Source organism: Lissotriton helveticus, chromosome 6 (genome assembly GCF_964261635.1).
Source record: "Lissotriton helveticus chromosome 6, aLisHel1.1, whole genome shotgun sequence".
NCBI classification, from domain to species: Eukaryota; Metazoa; Chordata; class Amphibia; order Caudata; family Salamandridae; genus Lissotriton; species Lissotriton helveticus.
The window spans coordinates 1625303030-1625316372 of record NC_136067.1 but is presented as its reverse complement, the minus strand read 5'-3'; the positions used below and the strand labels follow the sequence as shown (position 1 = coordinate 1625316372).

Sequence of the window (13343 nt, the reverse complement as noted above, 5' to 3'; positions counted from 1 at the left end):
GTCCACATCACTGACGGGTACATTTTTAGAGTTTAAGCCCCGCCCACAATATGAGCAGTATTGGGATGTCATCACCAAAGCAAGGGATAGACGTTTATATTTCCAATTCCGGGTAGGCACACTACCCCTAAACGTATTCACCTGTAAGAGGCACAGTGACAATGATAGTTTGTGTAAGTTGTGTCAGGAACACGATGAAAATTATCCACACATTGTATTTGTCTGTCCGGCATATCAGGCTCCAGGTAAAAAACGGTTGCGTCCATTATGCAACAACATGGGCGTGAGGAGCAGTGCTATTGCCCTGAGAATATTGCTGACCGACACTGGCGCCCAGAGTGTAGTAGCTGTTGCCAATTTTTTAAGTTGGACATGGTCAATCCGGGAAAGAAAAATGGCAGAAATTGGCATGACCACTCCAGTTTATCTAAATCAGTGCTTGTAAAGAAAAAAAAATATGCATCTATGGATACGTGTGTATTGCACCGAAAAGTGGTTGTCGCTACGATATTAGGTGGCATTTCCTCTCACTACTGCAATAACACTCTCTTTGTTTGTGATAAACTCCATAGCCTATCTCTAGTGTATCTGTCACTAGTGTCACACAAAGATATGGGCCCCAAGATTATTTGCCTTGTTTCGAAATGCCAATGGTATTATTGAGTCATTTATGTCCTTCTTATCTTAATATGAATTTTAAATAATCTCTTATCAATTGAAATTTTTATTGTGTGGATTCTTAATATGATTGTACTTTATATAGCACTTACTATATTTAGACTTGTAGCATTTTATGGAAGGTTAAGTGCTTTTTTACTGTACATTGTCTTTTATGATCTTAATTGATCTAAATAAAGATTGATAATAATAAAATAATTTGTACATTTAATATAGTTCTGCTTATCACCCCTGAGGGTATCCAGGTGTGGTCCATGGGCACTGGGGAGATTAATTGATTTGTGCAGAATCACAGGATGTTGTGGAGATGCAAATCTGGATCCCCAGCTCCTGAGTCTGCAGCTCTAGCCGCTGCGCCACATCCACTGCCACTTAAACAGTGGCTAATAGAATTAGCCCAACTACATTAACACTTCCAGTGGAAGTCCTTGAAAATGATACTTTAAGAACATAATGGAAGCTTAATTCACAATACACACTTTATAACAATACTAAATATCGCTAATATATTGACATCATTCCCTCGATACTCCACAGAAACAAGAGGAGAGATGGCTTTGCAGCAGAACACTGATTGAGAGGGGGAATGAGCAGAAGTAGCGTGAATAGAACTCTAGAAACTGCTCCATGTTGATAATAATGGCGTATCACACGAAAATGTGGCATAACTAGTAATAGCATTATTTACACTTACAATTCATTTAGTAAACTTGTTGTAACTGCAACATCATTAATTCATCGATTCTGACTCTAGGAATAATTAAAAACACTAATTATCAAAAATAATGTTGACACAACATTTGCACATTTTGCATATTTCGAAAAATGCAACAGCCTGGAAGTAGTTCATTTTTCTTCAGTGGCAAAGTTGGTTCAAAATATGCTAAAAACAATTTAACAATGATTGTAAATGCTAACTTTTTTGGCTGCATTTTGGTGCCCAATTAAATGTTAGTGTATGTTCTGTTTCCTTTTTAAAGATGCAGTTATAAAGTAACATTGTAACTGTGTAGATGCTGCAACGTCCTCCGCTCTCTTTCACAAATAATAAAATGCATGCCATAATGGGTAGGCTTGTTATTTTAATAAAAACACGGGTTAGAAAAGCCACCTTAAGTTTATTTTGATTTTAAATATATGTTTGAAATGTTTTTGGAGGCATATTTTCTTTTTGCAAAACCTTGTGATGAAAAAACGAAACCATAGTACTAGCTTGTCAAGGCCTGACCAGTTGCTTTACCACTGCTTGTTTAAAACATGCAATGACAATACTAATAGGTCTGTTTTTTTGTTTTTATTAATAAGGCAAGTATTTAGTAATAGTGGGGCAACTTTGTGTGTGGCTCCCAGCTGTCCAAGAAAGAAAATACTGTAATAAAACAACCTCTTGGGCTATTTTTTTAATTTAAAAGGCAGCCTTCTGGAACGCCTTAACTCAGCTATATGCAGTATGTTGAACAAGGGAGCCTTAATCCCAGCTACCATTGTTGTAGCCCATGAGATTGTTCCACTATGGTATTTTGTTCCTAGGTCGTCTGGAAGTTGATTAGGGGTGCGCGAGCCAGCAACTAGTGAGAGGCAAGCCAGAGCTGTGCCAAGGGTCTGACATGGCACAAAGGGCATGTGAACGATATGAGCACTTAAAATATTTGGCATGAAAGTTATGCAACAGACATCATGTAAAAATAGAATGTTTCAATGCATCAGATTATATTGCTAGATTGAGAGGTATTTATTAAAAGTGATGGTATTTAAACATTACAATTCAACATTCACGTCTTTCACTCTGATAATAATGCCATGAGTGAAATAAGAAGCAAGTCAGCTGTCATGTATACCTCATACATGACGTGGATTTTTATTACAGACATAGCAACATTTAAAGTCTACAAAACCAAACACAATTGTTTTCTGTACAGCTCACATCCTGAATGCATGTATTTGAAAATGCTCTCATTTGTTATAATGAAGATAAAGGAGGCCTGGTGAAATAAAATAACATATTTGCCTAGTATCACATAATGTTGTCACGTGGGGAAACCAGCATTGGCCTTAGGTTTTCGCATTGTACAATTAGATTGGTATTTCTTTCACTCTCCCTTTCAACATCAAAACAGTGCTTTCAGTGTGCAGGTACTTTCCGCTATTGAGTTCTACAGTTCTTTAATGTGAAATGGAGAGTACCTGCATTTATCAGTAGTGCAGAGTGGCCATACCATACTATACAATCACACGGCGTACCATACAGTACAACGTCAGACAATACATACCATACCATGACAGACCACATCATACAATGACAGGCAATACCATACCATACTAATAATGAATGGGAATACCATAACCTACTATATATTGACAAACCTGTCGCTAACCAAACAATGAAAGGCCATACCATACAATCAGGCTCCATACTATGAGGCCACACTATACAGTGCACCGCATCTGCTCTGTTCTACGACATGACTAAAAAAACACACTGATAAAGCCAACAGACCTTGCACAGGCATGACCTATTTGCTTTGCCAGTGCTTGTTTCTAGTTGCCAAAGGACATTTTGAACCAACATCCAAACCTCGATCGTTGTCAGCGAGGAAGGGCAATGAATGAATTCACGTTTTCCAAATGGATAATTGTTTAATCCAGAGAGTGACGCATGCTGCGGTATTTCACATGACTTTAAGTACGTTGATCCTTGGGACGAACTACGTTTCCATTCACGTAAATGTCAATACTACACTACATGTCCCAGCGCGCTATGGGTCGCCAAGCCCCCTATCTACCCCCTTTTGGGTGATGTAGTTTTTCTTTGTCACATGGCGCTTTGAAACAGACGACAGACGTGGCGGTATAAAACTACAACCCCCTTTTCTTCCGCATTTCCGGTACAGTGTGCGTCGGCGGTCAAATACCATTCAAAGTCGTTCGTTCTGCTGCCGGTTGTCTCCTTCGTCTCCTGATCCCGTAGAGGTGACCTGGGCCAGTGTGGAGGTTGCAGCCGCCGAGTGAATAGACTTCTCGCCTGCTCCGTGACTACTTCCTCACCATGGTCAGTGGGCGTTCTTCTGTAATCTTCGGACTTTTAGGCGTAATGCTGTTTGCTTTATTTCAGGGATTTCGAATCCGTAGCAATGCAGAGCCCGAGGCTGCGCGCTCTGGGAAGGCGTAAATCCTGACTCCGCCTGGATCAGCAGCGGGTTAGCACTGCCGGGGTTTGCAGATTTGTGTTCTGTGGGGTGTCTGCGGTGTTGTTCTGTCGACCGTATTCAATGTTTCCGCTGCAACAAGTACGGAGCCCGCAATGCTATGCATTGAAAGAATGAAGATGCATTAAAAAAAATTAACATAGCTGCTGCGACTATATAGCTGACAATTCGTCATGTTTTTGATCGACGTTAATTTTATAGGGAACGCAGGGTTGCTACTTGTTCTGCCTCTTTATTGTATCCATATGTTGTAACGCAGTTGGGAGAGCGCCTCAATGCCAACAGCCCTGCCTCATTCCAAATCTGAGATTCTGAGCGGGTGCTTTTAGATTTTTCTTCTCATTAACACATAAGAACTCTCTGTAGCTATACTGATTCATGCATACGTTACCTCTTGTATATGGAGATTAATGAAGTATTGCGCTTTAGTCCAGGCCTTCTAGTAACCGCTACCAGCAGTGAACAGATAGTCGTAACGGAGGGACACCCCCTCCAAAAAAAATATAAGGTATGGTAACAAATAGCGACGCTTTTTTAGCAGAATATTCTAAATCCATAGGTAATACTGAGCAGAAACTATTGTCGCTTCTGGGTGTTGCCTCGAATGTTCCTTCTAAACGTTATAGAATGATCTTTATAGGAGAGGCAGTTGCCAGCTCACCCCCCACACACCTGTTTAGGTTATTTAGATATATTGGGTTTTTTTAATAAATGATCGCCCCTCGTTGAGAGTGCCATTTTAATGATGTACTACGTATGATTTATGCAACTTTATTTCAAATTCCAACATTGGGGCAAGGGTTAAAGGTACTATAACCATTTGGCATAATAACAATGAACTTGATCGTGCTCCAGTGAGTCTTCTATCACGGATGAGTGAAGAATAACCTTTTGTCTCAGGTCAGCCATATTAGCGCATTTCGCCTTAGAACACTTAGCAGGGCCTGGCATACGACCAGCATGGGTGTTGGCACTGCATAACAAGCCCCTGCTTGCTGATCTGCCAGGGGATGCACAGATTGCTCTGTATGCAGAACTTGAACAAGTTAATCTGTTGCATTGATACATTTTCAGAGATTGCCTTGTTGACATGAACTCCGTTTCCTTAGAGGTTTAAGTGGAATCTGTATTACAAGAACACACGTGGTCTGCATTTTCTGATTTGTGCTTCTTGGTGGTGACAGAAAATGTCATTAAACTGTTCGCTTGCTTTCCGAAGCATATGATGCAGTTGGTAAGGCAATTCAATGAATTGTAAAGCCAAATAAAGTGGATTGGTGCAAACCAGTAGCAGGAACTAAAACCTTCTCGTTCAGCGCAGGCTCCTTCTCTTTTTATAAGACTAGTTTTATAAACTTGATGCAGCTGCTCTCCTAAAGTAGGTGTTTGTCCTTGAACGTAATTTCCATCTCCTTAAATTGTAAAACCGGCTATACTGATTAGACCACTAAGAAACCATGGCTGTTTATAATTGACTTTTTGGAACGCCCAAATTAAATTGTGCTCAGACTAACGTTTCCTGTTCACTTAATCCAGGTTTGCCTTCTACTCGGGGGGGGGGGGGGGGGGGGCGGTTTTTTTTTATATGAAACTAATCCTAAAAGTAAACAAATCGGGGTATTCTGTAAACAACCAAATTGCATGCCAGCATGAATTTAAGTATCGTAGATGGGTCTGGTGCCTTTGTATCGGTGCATCCTCTTCAGGGAGCTGTATGTATCCTCATGGCCAAGAGGCTCGAATCTCAGCTGGTCTAGTCAGCCTTTCAAGGTGGACAACGAGTGTACCACTGAGTTGGGTAACAATTGACGTCCATCCCCACCGGGTGAACTGCCCTTTACAAATGTGCTTGTTGTGTTTTGCAGAGCCTGCTTGCTTTGAGGGTGTTTAAAATGGAAAAAAAGTCTAGTTTGCGGTGACTTTTGCCTAACTAACACACCAAGCCTTTTCCGGATCTCCTCCCCTATATTCTGAACCATATTTTGAGATCCAGCTAGCGACCTGCTCTCAACTAGGAGCCAAACTTCAAATTCCGATCGCAAGAGATTAAAAAATTATTATTAATTGGTCCTTAAGTTGACCATTGCGCTTACCCTTTAAGTTAGATTATTTATAGAGATAATTCAACCAGTGCACATCCCTATTAGTTACTTTTCTCCAATTGGATTACAATTCAATCACTTCGGTAGTTCAATTTGCTTCAAGTCCACACAAATATTCAAGTAGTACACAGTCCATTAATTCTTAAAGTTCCTGTTTATTGATTATTTTCTTGCCACATCGTCACAGCCGACGCGCGTTTCGCCCTCCGGGCTTTTTCAAGGCTGCAAATCAGTATACAAATGCATACAATCAGTAAAGAATCATACATTAAAGGCCACCTTTGCCCATCCATGATTCACCAAACGCTCCAACTCCTATTCTACCAAGTCCCAGTTTAGAGTATATATCATACATCATTAATATTTTTCTAGTATGGTACTTAGATTCTAAGTCGCTGCACAGTTACTTGAACAAATAGCAAGCATAATGTACATTTATTTAAAAAAGTCGATTACACACATTATTTGGTGGTCAGCCTACTTCACATAGTTGCCTTAGGTTAGCTGTTGAGATACTCTCTTTCAAGTTATACATGCGAATCCTTTCGCTCAAGATGACCACCACTTGTGCCTCAGTGTCTTTTGTTAGAAAGCATTTCAATGTGCCCATAATCACCACAATCTATCGATATTCAGATCTTGTTATTATTTTAGTTGCACAGTTAGAATCTGAGTGCATACATATTGCTAACTAATATTTGAGAGAGTCCACTTACCAAAGGAAAATAGTACGGTGAGTGGCGTGTTTTCGTATAAATCAATAAAAGACGTAAAATTCTTACTCATTGGTCCTGTAAAACCAAACAGTACCGGTATTTAGGCAATTTTCTCTCAATAGTATGTCGCATCACACTTATCAATTCATCCGGGACCATTCCCATATAGAACGGCTTACCTTAAAGCCTTAAATAGTGAATATGACAATTGTGCCTCATAGTACTAGTGCTTCTAAGTCCATTCATCACTCAGTTGTCTGTGAATTAATCGAGGATTAAAGGAGCCATGATAAGTTCCATCTGGAAAGAGAAGTTCATTCCCATTTCAGTCATTTTTAGAGTGAGAAGATTTAATATATTGTTTATACACCTATAATGTTGCCAATTGTGTATTTCATTATATTATCCCAAATTTACATCAAGGCTGTAGCACACAACCTTTCCAAATACCGGTCCAACATTACTATAAAAAGACCAAAGACATGTCTGGCGTAAGGGAAGTCCGCTTATGACGAGGGGCAGCTTAAAATTGTTGTGACATGTGTCAATTAGAGGATTGACTTGATAAAAACATTGGTCTTTTTATTATTTCTATTTATGGTTCATGAAACTCTACTACATTCTCTGTGGGTAGATTATCGTGACGGAAATTGTTTAAGGGTGAATAAGCATCCTATCAGTTGGGCACTCCCAAATTGAGTATTTTTGTGTTACTGGACAAATGACCACTACGGGAAAAATGCAATAGTGATGTGCTGATCATAATAGCAAGTTCACCCTGTCTTTTTGTTGATGTAAGTTAGATTATTTAACAGTGTGCTTTAAATAATTCTGTAAAGTAAGGAAAATGCATTTAGTATTCCGAGCTAGCAGTCCATGTTGTAGCAAATTTCAGTTGGTGTCTTGATCCACGCTTGTATAACACAAGTTTGCATTTACTGTTTCACTTGAGCTAGCAAGTGTTATGTACAAACTAGTTTTTCATTGCATTAAGAGCACTATTTTAATTTTGTTCTTCCAATGATCCCAGAGTGTGACAGTAACCGTGAAGAAGCGAATAAATGGTTCCCTTAGTATTATATGGAGGGATTGTAGCATATACATATTTGAGTTTGAGTCCTATGCCAATCCAATGTGTGCAAGATTGTGTTTTTGTTTTTTCTCCCTTGTTCTATGGTTATTTGTCCAGAATTTACATCCGTATCTTTTTATTGAAGAACAGCTCCCTTCGAAGCAAGCACATGACGAGCATTTGTATTTGTTTACAAGATCAGAAAATGCCAGGCTGTATAGTATGCATGCATTGTGTTTTATGTACTTTTCCTTTTTTTTTTTTTTTACAGTCATCGATGCGCGTTTTGGTGACTGGCGCTGCTGGTCAGATAGTCTACTCGTTGCTGCAATCTATTGCCAAGGGAGATGTCTTTGGCAAGGAGCAGGTAACGTGTGTGTGTGTGTATATGAATTTTCGATGTATCAGAAATTGTTGGTTGCCTGCTTCTCCTTTGAGTTGACGTTTCTGACTTCACTGTTCTCCAGCCAGTGTCCAAGAGATCCCATCAAAAATACAAGACTGAGTTAATGTTTAGCTGTGTGAACCTTATGCTTTAGTTGTTAGTTTCAAACATGACTTTAGGTACAAAGAGTCCGAGGGAAGCCGGTCAAACGGCCAAGGTTGCTTTGCTGCTTGTTTAGATATAGAGATGCTGACAGCAGCATTGAGTGCTCTGTTATATGGATTTGAAGGCATGGTTAAAAATCTTTCCTCCTACGTGTAAACATGTTAACCTGCAGTGTCCGCACCATACTTTAAAAACTTCCTCAGTGTGATACTTTTGGAAAATATTTACTGCTCTGCCCAAAACTAAAATTATTATGGAAACTTAACTTGAATATTCCCAAAGTTACATGTGATGTGTGTAGAATCAAACTTCGGCTGGCAGCCTCTGAATAAAATGTAAGGCCTTTCACCTCTATATCACACTGTCAGTGGTCCCATAAAATTTAGTTATTACTGCTTATATTTTTCTTTTTGTTAGTAGAGCAGATTGAATACTTGTTTTTTTTTTTTTTTTTTTTTTTCTTTGTCAGGTAGGCCACTTTTTGTCGTCCAAGCTACCAACAAAACCTTAGTTCTCACTGGCTGTATTGAGCAGATCTGATAGGATCACTTCAACGTGAGATTATATGGCAGAATCGTGATTTTACTTCAATATTAACTTTTTGTTCTAAGTATTGTTTAGGTTCCTCTCCTGCACACTCGTCTAGTTTCGAATTGACGCATTTCCAAAAGTCATAGTTTGGTCTTGGTATGCGTTCTCACCATTCTCTGTTCCCCTCCCCAGGTGCTGAAAATAGCATAGCTAGGAACCTCTGACAGCAGAGATCTTTAACTTATGTGTCGGATAGTGATGTCATCTTCTGATTATTTGTATCTTTTCGGAAGAAGGTACTATCTGCCTTTGCGACACATGGGAAGGTTATTTGATAGTTCCAGAGTAGAGGCCAGACATGGCGAGTTCTTGGGGAGGGGAATTGGGCTCGGGTCTCAAAGTAATTTCGAGAACTCCTAGACTGACTTATCACCTTTCAAAAACCAAATCTGGTTAATTTATTTTGCACTGGAAACTCCCCCGCCCATGTTATTGCTCTTAAGGCTACACAACCTGAAGAAATACAAAATGTGACATCTGACTTCTTCAGTGGTAGAAGCAAATATTGAAGTGCAAACCCATGGCTTTATACTGGTGCAGCAGGCTCGTCTGACTGCTGAAGCCTTCATTTTTAAAACTTGACTCGACCTCTGGAGCTGTAACCCATAAAATGTACATTTAACAGGGTTGGCTACTGTGTGAAGTATGGCCAAAAGTCTATATTTCTCCTTCATGGCCTATCAGTAGTTGTCCTTGTGAGCCAGCGGCCATCAAGGTCTTTCTCACAGATGCAAGTCATAAAGCTCATTTTCGCTATCTTCAGGAACTATTGGCAATAGTTGTTCCCAATCCGTACAATCCAGAGTTTACCAATACTGGTGGGCTGACACAGCGTTTCTGCTTTCGTAGTTTAATTGAATGCCATTGAACTGGGTAAGTGAAGCAATAACTCAAATTATTGTTTAAACGCTCACTGTAGAAACTCTAGGGAGTAAAACTAAAATCTTTAATGTTACTGGAGGTCCTTCTGGACTCCAAGTCTGCTTTAATAGCTGAAAATCATTTTGGTATCCATAAAGGCATACACATTGAAGATTAAACTTTCTGTGGACACTTTGTGCTGCACAACATTGCGTCTAATGTGGAGTGCAGAAGGGCCAGAAGCAGGCCTCATACATCGGAAAAAAATCGTTAATTTCTGGAATTTTTCTTGCTGTGAACGTTTTGGATTTTGAACATTGAATTTGACAGGTAAGACCCTTGCAGGTAGCCTGGCTCATCTGTTAGTGGCGCGATCTTTAGTTTTTTTTAATAGTTCTTCATCTCCTTGCTATGCTGCCTTCTCCACAAACTGGCTTGCTGTCGGTGTGCCTTGGATCCAGAAGCTATTGGTATGTTCAGACTGAGTATTCTGGCCATATAAGCAGTAAGCTGCTGGCACAGTATTATGGCTCTGAGATCATGTTCTTTTCCACTCTCAAGGGCTCTTTAAAAAAAAAAAAAAAAAAGAATTAGAAGTGTTCTAAAGCCTGCCTGTTCTTTTGGTGTTAAAGTGAAGAATGCCAGATACTACGTGGCTCTAGTTTGTGAGCTATAGCGCTTGTCCACCTTGCAGCTGACTAACTGCGCTGTGTCATTAAGGGTTGTAGGCCAGTCTTTAACATGGCAGCATGACTCATAACTGGTGTAAAGATTTGAACATATCACACCTACCATCAACTCACTGAACTGGCTTCCCATAGTAGGTAGATGTATTTACAAACTAGCCTGCATCTCCCACACGGCCCTTCACGCCCAATCCCACAACTACCTAAACAGCAAACTGTTAAAGTTGGAAAATCCAGAACTCTGAGAAGCACCAACTCACTTCTTCTTATACCCCCTGAAACTGAAAAGGAAAATGACCCAATGCCGATCCTTCTCTGGTAACGTTCCTAGGATGTGGAACGCACTCCCTATTGACCTCTGATGCAACCCCCTCATTCTCTTGCTTCAAAAAGGACCTAAAACTCCTGCTCCTTAACCAATACGTTACTGACCAAGTCAACCAACCTAGGCATCAATAACCTAATGGACTCCCCCTCTCACTCTGACCTTCAAGGATGATGGTTATCTGACTGTTTCAACCACCTGCTTTTTCTCCCCTTCACGGTATGCATAAGTATGGTGTCTTTGCTTATATCTTTATGCATCCTCATGTCCTGCGATGTAGTGCATTTTTTCTTTTCCTTTGTGTATGTACAGCGCTCTGATCCCCACGGGTCTAGCTAGCGCTATATAAAACTTTATAAATAAATACTCCGTACCGGCCCATTTAAAGCACTGGATACATACACATCCCTACGTGCGTCAATTGTGGTGTTGCCAAACTGTTCAGGGCAGTTATGTACAGATCAAATCTTTGGCCTCATTTTAGAATGGGAGTCTCAGGCAAAAAATGCTCCCGCAAGCCTCGCCCTCCGTCTTTTTCCTTCCTTTCCCCTCTGTGGAAAGTGACTGTCACCAGTGGCGGGCTTGGCCTTCCGAAACCGGGCTACAACCCACCAGAAAATTGCCTTGTGGATTAAAATGCGTGTTTGGCCCAGTGTACCTACCTTTTGGGGCGACATCTGGCATTCTCTACTAGAGTCCCTATAATGCGCACACACAAGGAGATGGACGGTGCGCTGAAACATTTCAGACACTCCTCCTCCCCCCCCCCCCCTCCCCACTCACTATTAGATTTGGGTTGAATCCATCACCGTTCTTCAGCTCACTTCACCACCCCAGTTCAGACCCAGCCATATACAAATCAGTCTTGGCCTCCAGCTGGCACTGCCAAGCATGAGCTTAAGAACGATGTTGGATTCAACCCAGGTCTGTGACTGGGTTAAGTGTCTGAAGAGTTTCAGCAATCCGTCCATCATCTCCTTGTGTTTGCTCCCTATAAATAACACCAGATTTAAGTTTGCGGATTTTGATTCCACTGAGACTGGCTGTGGGTTACATGGCTGTATAATACCTTAGAAATTCAAGCAGTAAAGTTCGGGTTTAATGTACACCGATTTTGATAATTCTTAAATCACAACCCAAGTTTGAAACGTGGTCACTGTTTGGGTGGCTATGACGCCACTGTTGTCAAAACTATGGGATATGCCCTAATGGAAATCCCTTTAAATGAGATTGGGGGAATGGTCTTTATTGAAGTGGAAATGCCAAGAGTGCAGTATAGTTGCAGATCCCAAACCCGCAGGGCACGTGTTCATAGGGCTGTTAAAGGGTTTGTCCGCTCGGCTCGTGGGTGAAAGCATGAGGCTGACATCGCATGAAAAACAGACTGCTTTCCTGATACTGGCTGTGAGATAAGGCCGTATACGTTGACGTCCGGAAGCCTCTCCTACCAGAAATTGGATAACGTGTGTTTGGGGGGGGGGAGGGGCGTTACAGCTGCTAAGTATAGCCTCCTAATGGGTTTTGGTAATCTAATTTATTAACAGCAAGTCAGCGACACTTGAAAAGCCACTATTTGAGTCACAAGCCCACACATGACCTCGCATCACTAAGAACAAGCATTTACAATGCAATGGTTTCGCCTTTGGAAAAGTTAGAGCTATTGGCATTGTAAATGACAATTTGTATTTATGTGTTGGTTTTGAAAACCGATAAATAAATGGCATTGTCATTTACATTGCCATTAGCTTAATCTCTCACAAACGTGAGACCTATTGTACCCTACGGATGAGCTCAGCAGACAGCAATTACTACAACACACACACACACACACACACAGAGCCACACACACACCCACACCCAGAGCCACACACACACCCACACCCAGAGCCACACACACACCCACACCCAGAGCCACACACACACCCACACCCAGAGCCACACACACACCCACACCCAGAGCCACACACACACACACCCAGAGCCACACACACACACACCCAGAGCCACACACACACACACCCAGAGCCACACACACCCAGAGCCACACACACACACCCAGAGCCACACACACACACCCAGAGCCACACACACACCCAGAGCCACACACACACCCAGAGCCCCCCCACACACCCAGAGCCCCCCCACACACCCAGAGCCCCCCCACACACCCAGAGCCCCCCCACACACCCAGAGCCCCCCCACACACCCAGAGCCACACACACACCCAGAGCCCCCCCACACACACCCACACCCAGAGCCACACACACACCCACACCCAGAGCCACACACACACCCACACCCAGAGCCACACACACACCCACACCCAGAGCCACACACACACACACCCAGAGCCACACACACACCCACACCCAGAGCCACACACACACACACACACCCAGAGCCCCCACACACCCAGAGCCCCCCACACACCCAGAGCCCCCCACACACCCAGAGCCCCCCACACACCCAGAGCGCCCCCCACACACACACCCAGAGCGCCCCCCACACACACACACACCCAGAGCCCCCACACACACACACCCAGAGCCCCCCCAC

General features: G+C 42.0%; 1 protein-coding gene across 1 annotated transcript in view; it reads left to right on the top strand.

The window, feature by feature from the left end:
- The first annotated feature begins 3556 nt into the window (after window positions 1-3556).
- Window positions 3557-13343, top strand: part of MDH1 (malate dehydrogenase 1) — a 103500-nt gene continuing 93713 nt past the window's right edge. The window contains exons 1-2 of the mRNA XM_078649434.1: window positions 3557-3727; window positions 8046-8141. Coding sequence (XP_078505560.1) covers window positions 3725-3727; window positions 8046-8141 — 99 coding nt within the window. The 5' untranslated portion in view covers window positions 3557-3724. The remainder of the gene's footprint in view (window positions 3728-8045; window positions 8142-13343) is intronic.